General features: G+C 40.4%; 1 protein-coding gene across 9 annotated transcripts in view; it reads left to right on the top strand.

Moving 5' to 3' along the window:
* The window catches only part of LOC109931386 (ribosomal protein S6 kinase alpha-3), a 98,276-nt gene extending 76,590 nt beyond the window's left edge, over positions 1-21,686 (top strand). For all 9 annotated transcript variants that reach the window (XM_048602512.1, XM_020530784.2, XM_048602511.1 and 6 more), the window contains 8 exons: positions 1,434-1,556; positions 2,317-2,406; positions 2,694-2,852; positions 14,472-14,633; positions 16,537-16,613; positions 18,246-18,363; positions 19,731-19,871; positions 20,058-21,686. In XM_048602512.1, coding sequence (XP_048458469.1) covers positions 1,434-1,556; positions 2,317-2,406; positions 2,694-2,852; positions 14,472-14,633; positions 16,537-16,613; positions 18,246-18,363; positions 19,731-19,871; positions 20,058-20,183 — 996 coding nt within the window. In that variant the 3' untranslated portion in view covers positions 20,184-21,686. The remainder of the gene's footprint in view (positions 1-1,433; positions 1,557-2,316; positions 2,407-2,693; positions 2,853-14,471; positions 14,634-16,536; positions 16,614-18,245; positions 18,364-19,730; positions 19,872-20,057) is intronic.
* The last annotated feature ends 1,751 nt before the right edge of the window (positions 21,687-23,437 follow it).

Below are 23,437 nucleotides of genomic sequence, written 5' to 3'. Positions count from 1 at the left end.
CAGGTGTTTTTGAATGCTGCTATTGTGTGCTTCTACCACAACCTCTGGCAGCATGTTCCAGGCACTGTCTATTTTTTGTGTGAAAAATGTGCCTCACACATGTCTTAAACTCTCTCTCTCTCTCTCTCTTCCACCCCCCCCCTCCCCCTCCTTACCTTGAACCTGTCCTCTAGTAATTGACCCTTCCACCCTAGGAAAAAGCCTCATACTTTCCACTCTATCCGTGCCATTTGCAATCTTTTAAACTGCTTTCAGGTCACCCCTCAACCTCCTGCATTGCAGTAAAAACAAACCCAGTCTATCCAACCTTTCTTCATAGCTAAAATCCGCCCCCATACCAGGCAACATCCCGGCAAACGTTTTCTGTACCCTCTCCAAAGCATCCACAATTTTCTGATGGTGTGGTGACCAGAACTGCATGTAATATTCCAAGTGTGGCCTAACTGAAGTTCCATAAAACTGCAGCATAACTTAACTTATCTATTCTTATACTTAATGCTCCTTCCAATGAAGGCAAGCATGCCATCTGCCTTTTTTTACTACCATATGTACCTGCACATCACCTTCTGTGATCTGTAGACCTGCACACCTCGATCTCTGTGCCTATCAATACTCCTAAGGGTTCTACCATTCAGTGTAAAATTTCCCCTGTACTTGATCTTTCAAAACGCATCACCTCACATTTGTCCGTATTAAACTCTATTTCTTCAAATCTGTTAATCTCCTGTCCTATCCCTAATGGTCAAGCTGTTCTAAGTCACTATCATTACAAGATAGCCCCGTTATCTGATTAGACTGTCGGTTAGAGCACCTGTTTCTCCCTGCCCTGTCAACTTGCCAAAGTATAATTAAGGGCTAAAGCTTAAAAATAAAACTAGACTATTTGGGCACAATTCCTGAATGGATGGTGGAAATCTGAAATTCTCACTCCACCCAAAAAGCTGTTGAGGTTACATTAATTGAACGTTTCAAATTGAGTTGTGTTTTTTGTTAGTCAAAGGTAATGAGTAATACAGAACTAAGTTGGGTAGATGGAATTGATATAAATGAATAGCTAAACAGGCGTGAGGGCTGGTTGACCCACTCAGTCATAGTCATTTGCAGTCCTCTTCACTTACATGTTTTCATTTTTGCTGATACCACAACTTGCATTTATAAAAAGATGTTTATTTCTCTAATAGCAATATTGGTAAGTAAAAGGAAACTGATAAATGTCGCAATTGGAGTAGAATGTGGAAGGTTACATAACGCTGAAGATATTAAGCACGCTTTTAAATTGTGTTCCATTTCCAACTAATCTGTTAAAATGAAGTGAATAGTTATAAAACAAAGTGTAGGTCTTTAATTTTAAAAAGTATTGAACAACTTTGACTTCATGATATAGAAAGTAGCATTTGTGTTTTCTTGTGACCAATTTCACATTTTTCTTGCAGTTGCATAGAACCAGTATTCAGTTTGTAGACTATTATGACCTGAAAGAGGACATTGGTGTGGGTTCTTACTCAATCTGCAAACGATGTGTAAATAAATCCACAAACATGGATTATGCTGTCAAGGTATGCACTTACCATTTTTGCAGTATAAGTTGTGTTTGACTAAGGATAATTCCAATGCTTTTTGACTAGTTCAAACTGAAGAGCATCTTTCAAGTAAAAACCACCTTTTCAATGCCTTCTGCTGAATTCAGCAGAAAGGTAGAAAAGCAGCAGATATGGTGACGTTTATTCTTGGTCCGTCATTGCCTGGAGATGGTTCTTGTGGTAGTTGTGTGCTCTCTACTTGGTGGTAGCTGACAATTTTGAGGATTTTGAGTCAGTTGTGGTAGCCATAATTGTGTGTGACTCGACTCGGTAATATGAAAATGTCCAGAAATACACTGAAGCAACACTGAAATCAGGTTATGTACATTGAAATCAGGTTATATACATTGAAAATTTGCCTCCAGTTCTCAGTGGATGTAATACATAGCTCTTTGTTTATGAATATTTAGAATTGCAAGCTTATTGCACCATTTCAGTGGGTAAGGGTAAGCCTGGTATTTTGTTTTGACTTTATTTCGTATAGTGTCTGTAATTCTATTGTTATTATTTTTTCACTATAATATTTATGATTGTCAATGTTTAAAACATATATTTTATAACTCTTTAAAGATCACTTCTGGCAAATGAATCAAAACAATTCTGTAAATCAAGCCTGATAAATGGACATAAACTATATGGTTAATTTTAACACAGCAGTTTGATGTTAATTAATGAATTGTTGGGGTGTCTCTGTAGATATGTATCCTTTCCTGCACACTACAATTTTTTGTTTTAGATAATTGATAAAAGCAAGAGGGATCCTTCTGAGGAAACTGACATCCTACTTCGGTATGGGCAGCATCCCAATATTATTACCTTGAAAGATGTAAGTACAGAATTTTCATCAAGTTCAGCCACACTGCAATCTCTCAATTTTGTAGGTTACTCTTATATAAGTGTATCTTCTTAAAGTAATTGACTATATCCTAAGACCACTAAAATCAAACTTTCCCACAGCATCACAATGCACATAAAGTACTGTTCATTTACAATGAATAAAAGATGATTTTTCAATAAGTGTTGAATGTGAAATGTGTGTAAATATTATTAGTATGTTAAATGTTCAATAGCTCTATTGATTGTAAATTTTCTCATGTTACTGTATTTCTACAGGTGTACCATGATGGTAAATATGTGTATCTAGTAACAGAACTCATGAAAGGTGGAGAATTGTTGGACAAGATTCTCAGGCAAAAGTTTTTCTCTGAACGGGAAGCCAGTGCTGTACTGTACACCATAACAAACACTATGGACTATCTGCATGCACAAGGGGTAAGTATTATTTAAATCATTTCCAATTCTTCATTAGCAAACAGCAATCAAGAAAAATGTGCTGTATGTTTTTCTTCATGCTTGTACTATCAGAATCACTATCAAAAAATAAAGTTCACTTTCAACATAAGTATAATGCAAAAAAAGCCTTTCTGAATTTCGTACTGACAGTTGGAAAAAAATGTTTAGATGTTTTAGAACATAAAACTTACACTGAGCAAGGTAGAATCATAGAATCCCGACAGTGCAGTTAGAGGCCATTTGGCTCATCAAGTCTGCACTGACCCTCCAAAGAACATCCCACCCTATCCCTATAACCCCACATTTTCCATGGCTAATCCACCTAACTTGCACATCCTTGAACACAGCAGGGCAAGTTAGCACCCATGATGTGGAGGTGCCAGTGTTGGACCGGGATGGACACGGTCAGAAGTCTCACAGCACCAGATTATAGTCCAACAGGTTTATTTGAAATCACAAGTTTTCGGAGTGTTGCGCCTTTTATCAGGTGAATTTAGCACCCGGTAGAAACCCTGGCAGACACTCAGAGAATGTCACCCAAAGCTGGAGTCAAACCCAACTCACTGGTGCTGTGAGGTAGCAGTACTTGTCACTGGTGCTGCCTTTCCTAGTTTTCACGTTGGCTTAAGTAGTCCTGCTTGGAGTTTGTAATTGTAATGACTTTAATTTTTAGTATTAAAATGTTTCATCTAAAAGAAGTAATGGGCTGGTTATATGTTAAGATCACTTAAAATCTGAATAAAAATTAATCTTATCTTTTAGATGTAGACATATCTGCATCTTTTACTTAAATTACTCAGCGTGTTATTCATTCACCTATCTCCTACAAGTGAAAGTGAACAGTTATACTGTTGGGAACCAGAGGGCTATTCTCCATAACAATTTGTGTTGCACTGTTATATGACTGTCTTACCCCAGGCTTTACTGCATCCTAGACACTGAAGAAATGCAACTTAGAATTATCTTCCACTGACAACAGTTTTATTTTGAAAGAATTGGGACAACTCTTCCAAAGTTCATTGTTAGTTGTGTTCAGAGTTATCTCCAACTTTTCTGTGATATCTGCATTTAAAATTATACTTTAACTATTGTATAATTGTCTTGAGTCACTGTGTCCCAAGCAGTAAGTAAACTCAGCTAATGTTGTCCTGTTGTCCAGATCACTTAATTCATTCTCCTAGGTTGATAACCATCACCTAGATCCAGGAATGGAGCATTTACTGAAAATCCATCCTCCATTTGCCTTTTACTAGTTTGAATGTGTTGCCTTGTCCTACTCTAATATTTTAATTTTCAATTATTCTGAATTGGCCTTCCCTTAACTACCTTGTTTCCCTCTAATATGATCACCTCTTGATGTTTTCCTTTAAGATTGTAAAGCTGAAATTATATCTTATCTCAACTCTGAGTTAGGAAAGTTTAGCCCCTTGACTGTTAGGTGCAGTAAATACCTTCAACAATCATTATGTTACATGAACCAGAATTGACCACAACACTCAGTACAGTTTGGTCACAGTGCAAGTCCATTTAACTTCCAATGCTCTTGCATTCTTTCAGAAAATGTAATACCTAGAATTGGGCACAGCATCAGTCAAGTCAAATCAAATCAATGTTTTCTGAAGATTCACCACAATGTCTTTACTTTTATATGCTATACTTACATTTCTAAAGCCCAGAATCCCACATGCCTTATTAACTGTTTTCTCAATCTATCATCTTCAATGACTTGTGCTCTCTTATCCTGCACCTTCCTTTAGAATTGCATCCTTCAATTGGGATTGACATGTTAATCCTACTGTTCTGGATATTCACTTCATTATGTGACTTCTGATTTCTGTGCATTAGTTGAATGCTGGGTCATTGTTTATTAAAACTCCCAAATCTCTTGGTTTTGAGATTAGTTATTCCAACATCATCATGTTGCTTATTTTTTCTTCTTTGAGATATGTCACCTATATATTAAATTTTCGTGTCATTTTTCTGCCAGTTTTAATATTATATCGAAGTCTGGATGAAATTTTTGAGCAATTGTTTCAAGAGTCCCCAATCCCTTCTAGTTTCTCGTATGTGTACCTAATCACTTTGCATTAGGTTTCAAATCTAAAGTTTGGAAATTAGGAACACCAATACCACTAAACCACATGGCATCACATTCTTCTCCACCCTAGCAAAACAATGATTCACCTTCTACCAGTCAGGTACTCTGATCGAGGGTTTATGCCTGCAGTTTTTATAGTGGCTCCTCATGTGGAACTTCAAATGCCAGTTGGAGGTCTAGGAACAACAATATCTTGTAGGATTTATTGTCACAGTTCACTTGGGTTGCCAGTGCCTCCTGAGCACCTTGATGTCTGTTTCCAGTCTTTGGAATCTGTGTCTAGTAATTTCATTGTCATCGAACGTGTGGCTCATTTCTGCAGCACTCTGCAATAAATACCATCTATCCCTGGAGTTTTTTCTTTTGAGTCCATTTAGGCTTTCCTCAATGGTTAAGACCATGATTTTACTTAAATTAACTAAGTTTGGGAAAAATACATTACTTCAGCCTTTTGTTGCAGATGCAACAATAGCAACTTAAATGTATGTTGCTAAAAATATTATAAGTTGTAGGACAAAATATGGACAGGTTAGCAGGAAAACCAAAGGTTTGGTTGAAACTTTGTTAAAAGCAGGATCTTGAAGGACAGGATTTGGAGGCAACACATGCTAGGGTGTGAATTCCAGAATGTGGAGCACAGATAAAGACACTGAAGAGAAGTAATTCCATTACTGGTTTTCTGTTGAGGTTTTCACCCCTTCAGTCTCTCATTGTCGTACTGTACTGAGCTATTTTACTTTATTGGCCTCTGCCATTATCGGTCTTACATGCCCTTTTTTGCTTCTCACAATCATCCTTTCAGCATACTTCTGCATATTTGAAATACGTTACAATGAAGTTATTTCCCTTATCTATCTTCCAGTTTATTTGTTAATTAGTGTCCCATTTGCTCAATGAGAGTTGATTTTTAAAAACGTATTTATGCTGTACATTCGGCATTATTCCTTTAAAGTTCTAGTTGTTCACTAGTGTCTTTGAGAAACCTATTCCAGTCCATCTAGTTTAGTTGTGAATTTGGCCATTTTAAAAATGTGATTCTGGTCTTGGCTGTTTGATTCCTTATTTTCTGGCTTTTGCCCTAAAACGCCAGTGACACTTGTGTTACTGTTGTTCAACAGCATATAGAATAGTACATAGAACAGTACAGCACAAGAACAGACCCTTCAACACACAAATAGAACTAATCCCTTCCACCTGCCCATGGTCCATAGCCCTCCACTTCTTACTCATGTGCTATCTAAAAGCCCCTGAAATGCCCCTATTGTATCTGCCTCTACCACTACGCCCGGGAGTGCGTTCTAGGCACCTACCACTGTGTTTTTAAAAAAAACCCATGCCCCTCATACCACCTTTTGGGAAAAAGATGCTAACTGTCAACTCTATGTATGTCCTTCATAATTTTATAAACTGCTGTCAGGTTTCCGCTCAGCCTCTGCTGCTCCAGAGAAAACAACCCTAGTTTGTCTAGCCTCCCCTTTATACCTCATACCCTCTAATCCAGGCAGTATCCTGGTAAACCTCTTCTGCACCCTTTTCAAAGCATCCACATCCTTTCTGTAATGTAGTGACCAGGACTGAATGCAATACTCCTAAGTGTGGCCTAACCAACCTTTGCTAAAGTTGCAACGTCACTTCCTGACTCTTGTATTCAATGCCCCGATCAATAAAGGCAAGTGTGCCGTATGCCGCCTTTACCACGCTATCTACTTGTGTGGCTACTTTCAGGGAGCTAGGGACTTGAACGCTAAGATTCCTCTGTACATCAGTGCTGTTAACAGTCCTGCCATTAACTATAGTTTCCCTTGATATTTTATCTCCCAAAACGCAACACCCCACTTTAGCCTGGATTCAACTCCATCTGCCATTTTTACGCCCATATCTGCAACTGATCCATATCCCACTGTATCCTTTGGCAGCCTTCTACACCATCCATAACTCCCCCAATCTTTGTAATCTGCAAACTTACTTATGCACACACCGACATTTGCATCCAATTCATTTACCTAAATCACAAACAACAAAGGTCCCAGTACAGATCACTGTGGGACAATGCTAGTCAGGGACCTCCAGCCAGAAAAACACCCTTCCGCCACTACCTTCTGTCTTCTATGGTCAAACCAATTCTGAATCCAAATGGCCAAGTCACAGTGGATCTTAATCTTCTCCATGAGTTTACCATGAGGGATCTTTTAGCCTTACTGAAATCCATGCAAACAACATCCACTACTCTACCCACATCCATCATCCTTGTTAGATCCTCAAAAAAAAAATCAATCAAGTTAGTAAGACATGACTTGCCCGTGCATAAAGCCATGCTGACAGTCCCTAATTAGGTCATGCTTTTCCAAGTGTGCGTAAATCTTATCCCTGAGAATCCTCTCCATTAGGTTCCCAACCACCGATGTGAGACTCGCCGGTCTATAGTTTCCTGGATTATCCTTATTTACCTCCTTGTACAGAAGAACAACATTAGCTACTTGCCAGTCCTCAGGAACCTCCCCAGTGGCTAGAGGTACAAAGATCATCTTCAAAAAGAACAGGAACTCAACACAGATATAATTTAGATTCAAGTCACATTTTTTGGGACTCTTGACCAGATCTTTAAGGATGGTTACAGTATGTGCCATGATGGTACAGGATTAATAAGAGTCCTGAAGTCTTAAAATAAAAAGAGAAACTACTTTAGTGATATGTTCCTGTTTGTGCGAAACTTCAATCAATAGTCTACGTTCCCTTTCCAATATGTCATTTTGATTCTATTGTCATAAAGAAGTCTATCTTTTTGGGCTGCTGTGCATGTGGTTTGTCTTTGGAACAAAAGTGAGATTCCAGTCTTAACTGAAAGTCTTATCAGATACATGATATCTCTAACAGTTTGAATGCTGACAGTTCATCACAAGTGATAAATATTTAAGTGACTAAGAGCTTTTGTTTTGGGAAATCAAACGTGTGTGAGCTTTAGGCTGAGTGCCTGTTCAAATTCATCTGTTACATCCTGAGAATTCTACGTGGTAATAGTCTTGCCACTATCTGGCAGAATTGGCAATTTTATAGTTTTAATGTCTCATGCCCAGGGAGGTTAATTGGGAGACGAGTGGTTTCTTAATTGTAGCCAGTCCTGAGATGACGGAGAGTCTGCATGGCTATACAGAAACCCTTTTCTGTTATTCCAGGTGCAGATTACTCAATCTGCTGTCCCTTGCTTAGGTAAGGTATCCAACCATCCAAGATAAATAAACCAGGTAGAGTTACAATATTTTCTCAAAAATTGAATGATCTGGATGGAAAAGAATACCTGTCTGGCATTTGTATCCTATGTTTGACCTATTTGAATAGATTGTTTCCAATGATCTTAGTGCAGCATTGTTTCAATCTGGTGAGTTGCCTATTCTTGGCCTTCAAGTAGTCTGTTCCAGAATCTCTCTCCTTTTATAGTAATTTTCTTCTAGAATTGTATGCAATATTTTCTCAATTATGCTGGTTATCTGCTACAATATTTTGTCTCTATTCAATAGTTGCTTTCCTTCAAACCATAGTTAGATACGTTTATTTCCTTTTGCTAACAAAGGATTAGATTAAAATGTTGCTTAGCAATAGTTTTAAAAAGCCTTATTCCTTATTTTATTTCCACAGTAAAGCAGGACCTATACACACAGTTCAAAGAATTTTTTTCTATTTTATTTTCAACAACATGTTTAAGAATTGTACTGTTAGAAAAGAATGGTTGTGCTATCCGAGAAGGACCGATTTAAGACAAGTCTGTTTATTCAGCTCTGAGCTTAGCTACAAGTTTAGGCCCAATCACCTCACTGGAGGGCTGTCATCTTTCATGCCTTGAAATGATGTGAAAGTGGGGATTGGCATGTGCAGGATGTTAAAGAAGCAATGATTCAGGGCATCTTTTCCCTCCCAGCCAACTTGTTTTCCTGCATTTAAAAAAAAAACTACTTTCCATCTCCGTTCACGAACTTTGTCCCAATCCTTTCTGTGGCCTAAAGTGTGCGTTCAGTTCCAACATTGGCTGTTGCCACCATGAAGAACACTCCTTCTGAACCTCTTCCTTCACCTGAGACATGGTGACCTTCAGATTAAATCACTACCAGTCATGTCTCCAGTGTTCTGACAAGACTGTGGCGACTTAACATTTTAATAATTGAAGTCAAACATCGGGTAATGTCTGTTCACCTAGTTCTGTTTCAGAATTTCAACCACATGCAAAGAATTTCTTGTGTTTCCTGTACCTTTGCCCTCACATTGCCTCCCCCCAACAAAAATAAAGACAGAATCCCCCTTGTCCCCTCATCACCCCACCAACCAATGTATCATTCTCTGCCACTTCCGCCACCTACAATCCAACCCCACAACCAAAGAAATATTTCCCTCCCTGCCTTTAGTAGGGACCACTGTCTCTGCAACTCCCTCGTCCGCTCCACACTCCCCACTCCCCACTAACCCCAGCACCTTTCCCTGCACCCGCAGGAAATGCTACACCACCCTACACCTCCCCCCTCACCTTCATTCAAGGCACAAAACAAACCTTCCACGTTAGACAGGGTCACCTGCACATCTGTCAACTTGGTCTACTGCATCTGCTGCTCCCAATGTGGCCTCCTCATCATCGGTGAGACCATGCGGCGGCTCAGAGACTGTTTTGTAAAGCATCTGCACTCTTCACGACAAATGACAACACCTTCCGGTTACAAACCATTTTAACTCCCCTCCCACTCCCTGGGTGACATGTCTGTTCTGGGCCTCCTACAATGACACCATCCTCAAACTGGAGGAGCAGCACCTCATTGTGCTTTGGGAGCCTACAGCTCAATGGCTTAAACGTGGATTTTACCAGTTTCAAAATCTCCCCACCCCCGGCCTCATCCCATCACCAACCCTCCTCCTCATCCCTGCCTCCTTGACCTGACACAACCTGACCATCTTCTCTCCCACCTATCTGCCCCTCCCACCTCACTGACCAATCCCCACCACTCCCTACTTGCACTCACCTATCACCATCTCGCCTACCTTCCCTAACCCTCCTCTCTCTCTTTATTTCTGAGCACCCTTCTCCGTCCCCATTTCTGAAGAAGGGTCCTGACACAAAACATCAACTTCCCTGCTCCAGAGATAGTAGGAACTGCAGATGCTGGAGAATCTAAGATAACAAGGTGTAGAGCTGGATGAGCACAGCAGGCCAAGCAGCATCAGAGGAGCAGGAAGGCTGACGTTTCGGGCCTAGACCCTTCTTCAGAAATGGGGGAGGGGAAGGGGGTTCTGAAATAAATAGGGAGAGAGGGGTAGGTGGATAGGATGGATAGGTGGAGAGGAGACAGACAGGTCAAAGAGGCGGGGATGGAGCCAGTAAAGGTGAGTGTAGGTGGGGAGGTAGGGAGGGGATAGGTCAGTCCAGGGAGGACGGACAGGTCAAGGGGGCGGGATGAAGTTAGTAGGCAGGAGTTGGGGGTGGGGCTTGAGGTGGGAGGAAGGACAAGTTAGGGAGGCGGGGACGAGCTGGGCTGGTTTTGGGATGCAGTAGGGGGAGGGGAGATTTTGAAGCTTGTGAAGTCCACGTTGATACCGTTGGGCTGCAGGGTTCCCAAGCGGAATAGGAGTTGCTGTTCCTGCAACCTTCGGGTAGCATCGTTGTGGCACTGCAGGAGGCCCAGGATGGACATGTTGTTATGGTGAGGTTGGGATTGAAGCAGAGGGCTGCATAAAACCTGTGGACAAGGGAGGCGCAGTTTTAGTATGGCGCACTGACCTCGACATCGCAGAGGCCAGGCGCCAGCTCTCCGACACCACCTCCTACCACCCCCGACCACCAAACCATCCACAACCTCATCACCTCAGGTGACTCCAACCTCATCGTTCCCCAACCCTGCATCGCCTGCTTCTATCTCCTCCCAAAATCCACAAACCTGACTGCCCTGGTCGACCCATTGTCTCCGCCTGGTCCTGCCCCACCGAACCTATCTCCACTTATCTTGACTCCATTTTCTCCCCCTTGGTCCAGGAACTCCCTACCTAGTCCGTGACACCACCCACGCCCTCCACCTCCTCCAGAACTTCCAATTCCCCGGTCCCCAACACCTCATCTTTACCATGGACGTCCAGTCCCTATACACCTGCATTCCCGATACAGATGGCCTAAAGGCCCTCTGCTTCTTCCTGTCCCGCAGGCCCGACCAGTCCCCCTCCACTGACACCCTCATCTGCTTAGCCGAACTCGTCCTCCCCCTCAACAACTTCTCTTTCAATTCCTCCCACTTCCTACAGACAAAGGGGGTGGCCATGGGTACCCGCATGGGCCCAAGCTATGCCTGCCTCTTTGTAGGTTACATGGAACAATCCCTCTTCCGTACCTACACTGGCCCTAAAGCCCACCTCTTCCTCCGTTACATTGATGACTGTATCGGCGCCGCCTTGTGCTCCCACGAGGAGCTCGAACAGTTCATCGACTTCACCAACACTTTCCACCCCAACCTTAAGTTCACCTGGACCATCTCTAATACCTCTTTCTCCTTCCTGGACACCTCTGTCTCCATCTCTGGCAACCACCTAGAAAGCGATATCCATTTTAAGCCCACCGACTCCCACAGTTACCTAGAATACTCCTCCTCCCACCCACCTTCCTGCAAAAATGCCATCCCCTATTCCCAATTCCTTCGCCTCCACCGCATCTGCTCCCAGGATGAGGCATTCCACTCCCGTACATCTCAGATGTCCTCATCCTCGTTTTTCAAGGACCGCAACTTCCCCCTCTCTGGTCGAGAACGCCCTCGACCGTGTCTCCCGCATTTCCCGCAACTCATCCCTCACACCCCCTCCCGCAATAACAACCAAAACAGAAACCCCCTCGTCCTCATGTACCACCCCACCAACCTCCGGATCCAACACATATCCTCTGACACTTCCGCCATCTGCAATCCGACCCCACCACCAAAGACATTTTTCCCTCCCCACCCTTATCTGCTTTCCGGAGGGACCACTCTCTCCGTGACTCCCTTGTCCGCTCCACACTCCCCTCCAGCCCCACCACACCCGGCACTTTTCCCTGCAACGACAGGAAGTGCTACACCTGTCCCTACACCTTGCCCCCATCCCAGGCCCCAAGAAGACTTTCCACATCAAGCAGATATTCACCTGCACATCTGCTAATGTGGTATACTGCATCCGCTGTTCCCGTTGTGGCCTCCTCTACATCAGGGAAACCAAGCGGAGGCTGGGGGACTGCTTTGCAGAACACCTACGCTCGGTTTGTACTAAACAACTGCCCCCTCCCATTCCTCAGACGACATGTCCATCCTGGGCCTCCTGCAGTGCCACAACGATGCTACCCGAAGGTTGCAGGAACAGCAACTCGCATTCCGCTTGAGAACCCTGCAGCCCAATGGTATCAATGTGGACTTCACAAGCTTCAAAATCTCCCCTCCCCCTAGGGCATCCCAAAACCAGCCCAGCTGGTCCTCGCCTCCCTAACCTGTCGTTCCTCCCACCTATCCCCTCCTCCCACTTCAAGCCCCACCCCCATCTCCTACCTACTAACCTCATCCCGCCCCCTTGACTTGTCCGTCCTCCCTACCTATACTCACCTTTTACTGGCTCCATCCCTGCCTCTTTGACCTGTCTGTCTCTTTTCCTCTATCCATCTTCTATCCACCTCCCCCTCCCCTATTTATTTCAGAACGCCCTTCCCCTCCCCCATTTCTGAAGAAGGGTCTCGGCCCAAAACGTCAGCCTTCCTCCTGCTCCTCTGCTGCCTGGCCTGCTGTGTTCCTCTCGCTCCACACTGTTATCTTAAATAAAGAATAGGCTTTTTTTCACATTTTCAGATGCATAGTCATGAATTCTGCTCCTGATTTCTGCTATCTTATCCATTTTTCTTGTTCTTTATGTGAATTTTATGCTCAGAAGTTAAAATGAGGTACTCCTGGTTTGAATGGAATTGCCAATTCTGAATCAAAGCGTTTGAGATGACTTTTTTCAGTTTCCACATTCCAGCTTATTGACATCCTGCCTTTTTTTTAAGAAAAGGATATCAGCAGTGGTGGATTTGCATGAAGATAAAATATTGAAGAATAGAATAAAATGTTTGGTTGTGTCAGACAATTGTGAATCTTGTGTAGAGGTATGACTTTAAAGAGGAGAATTTAATCTGTCTGAGTCTGTGTGGAAGCCAACAACTACTTCCAACTATTCCCTGCTACTGTGCCTCAACTAGATTGTTAGTGGAATGATTGTAGAGCTCATGAAGTACTTTGGCTTCTGGAGATTTGAGTAACTGCCTCCATTCTTTATTCCTTTTTGTATGCTTTATAAAGATGCAGTGCAATTGGTAGTTTCTGATTATTACCACTTAACTTCTCAGGTGCTCTGGAAGGCTATTCAAATTAAAATTAAGCATATTGTTCAACTCTGTCAAGTTTACTATCCTCTTCACTACCACAACAGCATTGAAATTTCAGCTTTATATGAGAATTGATATTCACCATTTTTCATTGGGAAGTGATCCACCCTGATTTTAGGACTGACTGTTGCATTTCATCTTCTTCTATGTTCTGTTTCATCTTGCTGATTGTGGTATTCCCATTTAAGAGGTAGACCTGTTGGTTAGATTAAATTACAATCTGATTTGTGGGTAAAGTGTATTAAGCTACTTTTTTTATTTATGAACTCTATACATTTTGAGATTGGTCCTGTTCTGGTCAACATATGACTCAACATATCACAGTAGCATGATTGGCTCTTGACAGTTAGGGATGGGCAATAAAGACTCGCCCAGCCAGCAAGCCATCGTTCCCTGAATACTTAATAATCGGTCTCCTTTCTCTGCTGGCAGTAATAGGATTTTTCACTTCATTGGCCTAGGATACTTCAAGTGAAAGACTTTGAGAATACATGTTTAAAAGAAATTTAATGGTTAAATTTTAATTTTTTCTTTGTTCCTTATGGATGTGTTAATCTGAAAATAATTCTTGTTGAATAGCAGAGATTTAGCTTGTGTGAAATCAGATTTTGATTTCTTTGACTAGCATTTCTATACTTGTGTATCAGTGAATTTCAAAATCCCTACTCTTCTCTGGAATTGATTGTAGTTCAGCATGATTCTGGTGTCACTTAAACTGCACGTGTACTTCAAAGATAATTAACCATTACGTTCAGGCATACCCTTGCCATTTGTCTCTAGTCCTATTGTATTTCTAACCTTTTTTTCTCTAAAGATATCAAGGGCCGTTATAAATTTTCACACTGTTGTTTTAGCAGTTGACTGTGCACATTCTCGGGGACAATTTTTTGAACCTTTTCTGATCTTGACTTTGTGACAGATTACAAAGTATACTTGCCAGTATCAGGGGGCCAGACCATACTTCTGTACATTCTAAGATTTTTAATGTAGATCTTGGTAATGCTCCAACTTAACACTCGAAGTCTTTAATTGAAAATGCATCAATAATAAAAGCAAATTGCGTTTTGCTGGTTGTCATAATGTATTTCTATGCATTCAGGTGGTGCACAGAGACTTGAAACCGAGTAACATCTTGTATGTTGATGAGTCAGGCAATCCAGAATCGATTCGTATTTGTGACTTTGGATTTGCTAAACAGCTGCGAGCTGATAATGGCCTTCTCATGACTCCATGTTACACAGCTAATTTTGTTGCTCCTGAGGTACGAAGTATTGATTTGATTTCTATATTTTTATGAAACATTGATAAGGCTTATTGCCCTTGAAGCAGTGAAACTTTCAATAGTGGACAATGGGCTGGTTGTAGAATGTCAGAAAGCAAGTGGTATGATGCTGGTTTATGTCTCTCCTTTCCCCTTATGCCGAACTACTAACTTCGCTATTAGGGAGATTCTCATTGAAGAAGGAGGCACTTTCATGTAGAGATGGAGAGCATGTCATCCGGGCAAGAGTCCAGATTGGCTTTGGCAAAGACTTGAACTTCCCTGATTAGCGGATTACAGTTAAGTAAGGGAAGGAATGAGGGGTCTTTTTCATTCCCTATACCCTAATTTTTTATTTTTTTTTTGTTTTTGTAAAATTTTTTTATGCACGGGAGGAATGTTAATAGGGGTTGAAACAGTCACCCAGTGACAGCAATTCCAAGAATTACACTGCACCCAATTGCAATGAAAATCCATCTCTGCTTTACTGTAGCAATTAACCTTGACCAGAATTTGCTAGCATTTGAATTGACCATTTTTATTGTCCTGAATGGTGATCTGTAGCCTAAGCTTGTGCAAACTTGCTAAAGATGGCTCTGATCTGAATCAACTTACACAATATTCTGATGGCAAAAGGGATGAAGTGTAGATTCCAAGATTGAAAAGACACAATACAATACTACTTTGTGTTAAGTGCTCCCCCAAGTACTTCATGGATGAGGAATGACTTAAGTATAATAGCTTTTGTGTTTTAAAGTATGACAGCCATATTGCCATGCAATCTTTGTCATCCACCTGAATTGGCAAATGTAGCATCAGTTAACCTTTTTACTGAAAGGCAGAAACTTGTAATAATTGACTTTTCTTTAATTTTGCAGCCATTTGCATTCAAAAAGCTCCTTTCAAAGTAGAAAAATAGATATAGGTACTTCAGAAAAATGTCAAAATTGTTTGTTTAAATCCTGAAATAGGTGTTGAACCAATGTACTAATTTGGGTAAAAGTTCCACCAACTAAATTGAGCTATTGCATCTGTTTACTTTTCACCAACATCCTTGTACAGTAAATGTTTGTAGCAGAGTCTCTTAGAAACTCATGTATGGATATGCTCTATGGAATTCTGCAATCATGTGAGGGTATAACTGTCACTCAGACATTCTGATAAATACTAAAAGTTAAAAGTTGTTAAAGTTAAAAGTCACTAAATCAAAGCAAAACAGGTCTGTGTTAGCTTCTCAACCAGTGGAGCTGACATTCTAATCAATCAGCACTTTTTTGCTGATAACATTTTAAGTGAAGTTTTACCAAATTAATACTTAGTCAGAATTGTTCTTTAGTTATTAACAAAAGTAACCTATTGGATAGAAAAATATAGTCTATTTGGCTCAATCATGTTGGTACTCGTTTCCTATGCAAGTAAGTGTTTCTACTAAAATGTTTCTGCCTGTGTTTATATTGCTTCATCCTCTTTAGCTTCACTGGCCACCCCCTCTGATCTTCATACAATTTGTCACCCCCTGCACCGCCCCACACCCCCAATACGTCGTGACTTCCAGAACTTCACAAATTCAAAGAAATCTTGGTTCTACATTTACTTAATTCTGCATTTGTGAAAGCTCAGTCTCGATAGCTCCACCCAATTTCTTTTGTAAGTTTAAACATGACTATCATTGCTTCATAATCTGCATTGCTGTTAAGCAAGAGATTTCATTTGTCAGGCTGTTTTTTTTTCTTTTCCCTCTTGCCAGGTTATCACCTAATGCATTCCTGTTGTACTGTCTTTAAGGGCTCTCTATCTCTTTTTTTTTTATAGTGTGAGGTCCAATATACGTACTGCAGCCATTAAGGGTTCATGTGCAATGGGAATTGTAACACTAATTATTTATATATACTGTACTTCTTAGGTCTTAAAACGACAAGGATACGATGCAGCTTGTGATATCTGGAGTCTTGGAGTTCTCCTTTACACTATGCTTACAGGGTAAGTTTATAAACTACTGGGATGTTACTGATAGTCACTGAAAATACCTACATGTCTGCTGTTCAATTTTTATGCTGTTTCTGATAAGGGTTATGAATCATGTTTGAGTACAACTTGGTGTTCTGTAAAATGGAAATGTCAGTTTTAACAGAGTATACTGCAATCAAATTTATTTTACTTCACCAGCAGTTTGTCATGGGACAAGGTCCATCTGTCTAAATGATAGTAATTCTTTGTATATGGTGTGTCACTTTCAAAAAACAGTAATTGTCCAATAATGATCTGAGACCAGCCAAAGCTGTAACTGGAGCCTCATTATTTTTGTATATTCTCTAATTTGAATAGAAACCAATTTGCATTCGCTTGCACAATGCAGATCTACGTACGTGTATATATTATGACTGAGTTTGGAAAGGTGCTGTGATTCCTCTCTAGTCCCACTTTTGTATTGATCAACACATTTTGAATTTTTACCAGCTGTTGATGTGGCCAAGTTTACAGATTTAGTATCTGTTTAGTATTATAAACAATTCAGCCAGGTTTTTTAACCAACAAAGAATAACTACTTTAGTAATAGTGAAATTTGATGCAAAACTAATACTGACAAAAAAATGAACTGTGCAGAAGTCTTCATTATTTATAGTCTCACATCCCAAATGTAACATGAAGCTAATATGGGTAATAAACAATGGTCAGATAGCACACAGAACATGTCAAAGAGCAAGTAAGATCTAACATATCTCATGGATTTCTTTAGCAAACCCCCATAGTCTGATGTTAGTGATGCTGCGGGTCACCAACTCTCATGAGAACTTCTCAAGGGATTAATAATTCTTTTACTTTTGATCACCTGGCCTTGAAACTTCAACCAGTACTGCTTTGTCATGAAGTGGCTCAACAACTACTCATGTTCTGGTAGTCCACCTTCCTTTCCTGGTACTGTGCTCCCTTGATTGTTTAAAACTTCACTCCAGCATATACTTGCGTGCACCACTCCAGCTTTTTGCAAACAGTCTGCTTCACCAGGTCAGAACTACCTCTTAACTTGTTTTCTGAATGCTAATCAGATCAATTGCGCAAATCGTAGCCCCCTACCTAACATGGAGTCTGCTTCTCTCTCTCTCTCACACTCTTGCACATTGACTGGTAGTCCCACTGCCTGTCACCTTTGATCTTTGCATCGACTCCTGAACTGCCAGAGTACTCATTTGAAACTTTGACATAGGCCCCACCCCTATTGATAGGCTGAATCAAAAGTAACTAATATTTTGAAACAGTCAAATGCAACACTCTTTGAATTGTTTAAACGTTTGAATGTTGCACTTTAACTGAGTGCTGGTGGCTGCAGCACAAACTGATACAGCAACAAAGGAATTCATGACAACATTACTCAACAAGCATGTACCACTACCATTCAGTAACTATATAATGGATATTTATATTTCCCCATTTTGCGCTGCTTCCAACAAAATTGATTTCCCAATTTCCCTCTACTACTTCTTAAAAAAAAAAAAAAAAAAAAAAAAAATTTGCATTGGTCTGATCATAAGTGTTGCTTAGTTTCAGTGACTCCCTGGTTGTCTGTCAATGTTGAAATGTTTTAGTCCACTGAAATTCAATTTTGTTTCACAGTTACACACCCTTTGCTAATGGACCTGATGACACTCCTGAAGAAATATTGGCAAGAATAGGCAGTGGAAAATTCAGCCTGACTGGAGGTTATTGGGATACAGTTTCTGATGTTGCGAAGGTAAAGAAAATTTAAAAGGAATCTTAAATTCAAATGGGTTCAGTGTTGACTTTGAAAAGTTCTAACCTGTCGTTAAATCTACTCTATCAAATGATGTCTCTTTGCCAAACACAGACCTTGGGGTGTAGATTCATAATTCGTTGAAGGTGGAGTCACAGGTAGACCGGGTAGTGAAGGCGGTGTTGGATACATTTTGCCTTTATTGGTCAGTGCATTGAATGTAGGAGTTGGGATGTCATGTTGTGGCTGTACAGGACATTGGTTAGGCTACTTTTGGAATTCTACGTTCAGTTCTGGTCTCCCCTGCTATAGGAAAGATGTTGAACTTAAAAGGGTGCGGAAAAGATTCACAAAGATGATGCCAGGTTTGGAGGGTTTGAGCTAAGGGAAGGGGCTGAATAGACTGGAGCTATTTTCTCTAGAGTGTTGGAGGCTGAAGGGTGGCCTTAGATTTCTATGAAATCATGAGGGGCATGGATAGGGTGAATTGTCAGGGTAGGGAAGTTCAAAACTAGAGGGCCTAGGTTTCATGTGAGAAGGGTAAGATGAAAAAGTTGCCGAGTCCTTTTATATGCAGAGGGTAGTACATGCATGGAAGTGCTGGAGGCTAGTACAATTACAACATTTAAAGGCATCTGGATGGGTACATGAATGGGAAGGGTTTAGAGGAATATGGGCCGAATGCTGGCAGATGAGACTAGATTAATTTAGGATATCTGGCTGGCATAGACTAGTTGGACGGAAGGGTCTGTTTCTGTGCTGTACAGCTCTATGCTTCTAATTATCCTGATCAGACAGCACCTGTAGCTTAATGTACAGAATTACAACTTTGTTTTCTTTTTCTCTAACATCATTGTTAGTAGGAGTAAGTAGAAAATAGTCAGTTAAATGGACTTATTTTGCCAAAAAAAGGACTATACAGGAACTTTCTTCAAAAGTTTTGGGTTTACTGAGCTTTTGCTCTTTACAAATATCCATTGAAGCAATTCTGACAGATGTAATTTCTTAGTCAGGCAGTCAGATTAGTATTGTCTGGCAAAGGTCTTCATCCTCCTGGTCAATGTTTATCTTCCAATCAAGGTCACATTTCTGTTTGTGGAAGCTTGCCGAGTGCAGTTTGCAACATTTCCCACATGGAATGTCCTATGGTAGTGGTAAATGTTTTAAAAATTCAAGTCTGTATATTTTTTTCTTGTAGTTATTGGTTAGTGTCATCCTGCTGATGGATGATTAGAAAATCTAATCATGAATTTTGTCTACAATTTATTATTTCATTGAAGTTGGATTCATTTTTGTGTAGTAGTCACTGGTAATATGTTCATTTGCCAATGAATATTGAAAACATAAATTCACTATTGATTTCACAGGACCTTGTATCAAAAATGCTTCATGTAGATCCACAACAAAGATTGTCGACTACCCAGGTCCTCCGACATCCCTGGATTGTTCATCGGGATAAATTGCCGCAATTTCACTTAAACCGTCAGGATGCACCTCATCTAGTGAAGGTGAAAACGACACTTCATTATTTGGTTTCCCTGCCTACTTCAACTTCTGTCTTAGTATGCTTCTGCCCCCAATTACTAATCTACATACAGCAAGTGCCTCTAAAGAGGCAGCAGAGAGATAAGTGAACCTTTGATCTTGAAGTATCTTGCTAAATTTGCCTCATCTCATGTGCTGTGTTTTTCTAGGGGGCTATGGCTGCTACATACTCTGCGCTGAACCGCACACCGTTACAGCCTGTTCTTGAACCAGTTGGCTGCTCAAATCTGGCCCGAAGAAGGGGTGTTAAGAAACTTACCTCAACTGCTCTTTAAAGTGACCTCTGAAACTGGATTCACAGCAGCCTTAGACATTCACGCGTCTCAACAGAGAGCATCCCATCCCAGTTATCTTGATATGCTGCTTTTTGTCTTCTGCTAGTCCTGCTTTCAACAATTGAATACCAGGATATTAGGGATGTTAATCTATGGATGGAATGTGAAGCAGAATTCCTGGGAACAAAGGTTAAATGGGTAAAAGCAAAGAAACTTGGCATTACAATGAACACTGTATTACTTGTATTTGTAAATTAGCATTAGAAAAAGCACTCGCAGTGAATTTCTACTGGGAATGTGTACGTCCTCCTGGACTGTTTGTTGTAATTAGGGATTTTTTTTCTAAAGTTTAGCACTTGGGCTAATGTATATTCTATACATGTCATCACTGTAAACCTTGTGCCATTTTTGAATGCCATGACCTTTACATAGACAGTGGTTCTTATTGTTTCTTCCTCCCAACATAATCCTCCATTAGGCTGTCTCTTATTATCAATGGTTAATTCCACATTTCTGATCAGTGCTCCATGGTTGAAAGTTCTATCAGATATTTGTTAGCAGCCGAGGGACACTTTATCTCCTTGCCTGCATCTTGATCAATTGCTAAACAACAATACTACTGTAATCTATACATCTTTAAAGACCGCCTACTTACTACTATAGCATGTATTTGAGTCTTTTACTTTTATGTGAAACAATGTTTATAATCTTACATTATATATAACTTTGTATGATACGGTGAGGGTGAGTGTCATGTTTTTGCCATTCTGGCCCTGAACAAAGCATTGAATTTCTGAAATGGATTTACCTTGGCATTTGAGTCACAGTGATTTTGAACAGAAACCAATTGAAAATCATTTGTTGTATGTATCCATCATGTCTTCAACCTTAACAGTCTTAAAAATCATAGTTTCAAGATATTGCAGCCTTTAAGATTCCTTAACACTGGGATGTGATTGCAAATATTCAAAAAACACATTGTGTTACCATTCAATATCATAGCTTGAAGGGAAAAGGTGTAAAGATGAGGGATGTAATTATTTTGAAATTGAAAATCTACTTGGTGAATTTCTAAATGAAGCCGTATCAAAGATGTAATATTTTTCTATACTTCTATAAAATCAAACTTTATATCAGACTCCACCACACAACACGGCACTGAAGTGGATGTATAAGGAATTTTTATACTGTCTTTACCAAAGTGTGAATTTGGTAGCAGTCTGGAGTCAGGCTTAGCTGAAACTTGCTGGGCAATGCTACCAGTTAACTGGATTGATTAGAATAGTCAATGCTTAAAAGAGATTGACTTAATTGTGCCTCATTCTGATACAGAATCAGTGTTTTCATGTGAAAATCAATGTTACCCTGGCCTGTTCCCAGGTGCAACTAGGAATGGAATCAAATCTATTAGTACTTGTGTTGCTCCTTTTATGGGCTGACAATTTTTTTGTAATCATGAGGAAAAAACTGAAAATTTATACAAATAAAATGTCAAACTTTAAAGTTGTGCTTTTCATTTTACTTGCAACTGCCTGAGCTGCTTGGTTCCTGTTTTTTTAAACTAGCTTGATCACATTTCGAATGTATAAAAAAAACCGCTTTCATCTCACTCCATATGTCCTGTATTCACCCAGTGCATAGGTACTTAAAGCCTTGATGCCAAACCACACCCCCTTATACCTTGAATCCCAATTCACTGTACCCTTAAAATCCATGCTGACATGGGATAAATTTGTGTTAAATAAGGCTCCAGGTGTATATTGCAGACTTCAGTATACAGTAAAAGTGCTAAAAAAACCCACAGTATATTTACATTCCTTCAATCACTCTCTTTAAAAACAATGGATTCAAATGCACAATTTGATGAGCATGGAAGATAAAATGGCAGTAACTTTAATTGTGACTTGTGATTGTGAAATTGATCTCTGGGTCAAATAGAATCTATGTTCAAAACACAGGTAAATGGAAGTTACTGATTGTACATGGAGCTGTTCTTCCAATCTTAGGCTGTTTTATCTCCTGTTTGCTGCTGGTAGGCTCACTAACAAGTAGGAGAGAAACTGTGTCAAGAGGAGCAACAAACAGTGGCAGTGTTCAGCCCTAATTTGCCTGCTTAGTGGAGGAGTTGTGGTAAAACCGTTGCAGTATTTAATAGGGTGGGGAGGAAGGATGCTGTACAGTTTGATGTGACCAACATCTAAAACCTGTCAATCAAAAAAGTGTCTGAGACAGTGTTCTCTCAACATGCTTACACTTATCCTTAGCAAAGGATGTAAGTAATACCACCACTAACAGGGTGGGGAACTCAGAACAATTGTACACGTCAAAACATCTTATTACAAATATGGCACAATGAATCTACTTTAATCCTGCCTGCGGATTAGTAAAAATAAGAAAAATCTGACCTGCCTGGCATCTGGAATGAAGTACTGTTTGGAATAATGTATAGAAATTAATTGGAATGAAAAGACAAAGGTGATTTGAATGCATACCTTAAAAATATTTACCTGCAAATTTATTTCTTTACCCTGAAACAGCTAAAGGCAAAACAGCAACCAGTACCATGATTTGGATGAATCTGTCGCTTTGGTTTCTGAAAGGAATGTGGGTTTTAGCAGTTAATGGAACAGCACTGCCATCTACTAGTGACCTAAGGTATGACACCGGAAGTTCTAGAAAGCGCAGGTGTCAGTTGTCATATGTATGCCAATTAAAAGCTGAAGAACTTTTGAACTAGCACAAATGTGACTTGTATATGGCAACTATCAGCTTCTAGAATAACAACATATAACAGCACAGGCCTTTTGACCTTTAATGTTGTGCTGATCTATTATCCTACTCTTAAGATCAAACTACCCTGCATTTTACTGTCATCCATGTGCCTATCCAAGAGTCGCTTAAATGTCCCTAATGTATCTGACTCCACTACTGCTGCTGGCAGTGCAGTCCACGGCACCCACCACTCTGTGAAGAACCTACCTCTGACATCTCCCCTACATCTTCCTCCAATCACCTTAAAATTATGCCCCCTCATAATAGTCATTTCCGCTCTGGGAAAAAGTCTTTGGCTATCCACTCTTATCTACGCCTCTCATCACCATGTACACCTCTAATCCTCCTTTACTCCAATGAGAAAAGCCCTAGCTCCCTCAACCTTCCCTCAAGGCCTGTCCTCTGCGGCCTGTCCTCTGCACCCTGTCTATAAAGTTTCCACATCCTTCCCATAATGAGGCGACCACAACCGAACACAATAT

This window comes from Rhincodon typus, chromosome 11, assembly GCF_021869965.1.
Source record: "Rhincodon typus isolate 14 chromosome 11, sRhiTyp1.1, whole genome shotgun sequence".
Taxonomy (NCBI): domain Eukaryota; kingdom Metazoa; phylum Chordata; class Chondrichthyes; order Orectolobiformes; family Rhincodontidae; genus Rhincodon; species Rhincodon typus.
This window is presented reverse-complemented; position numbering and strand designations above follow the sequence as displayed.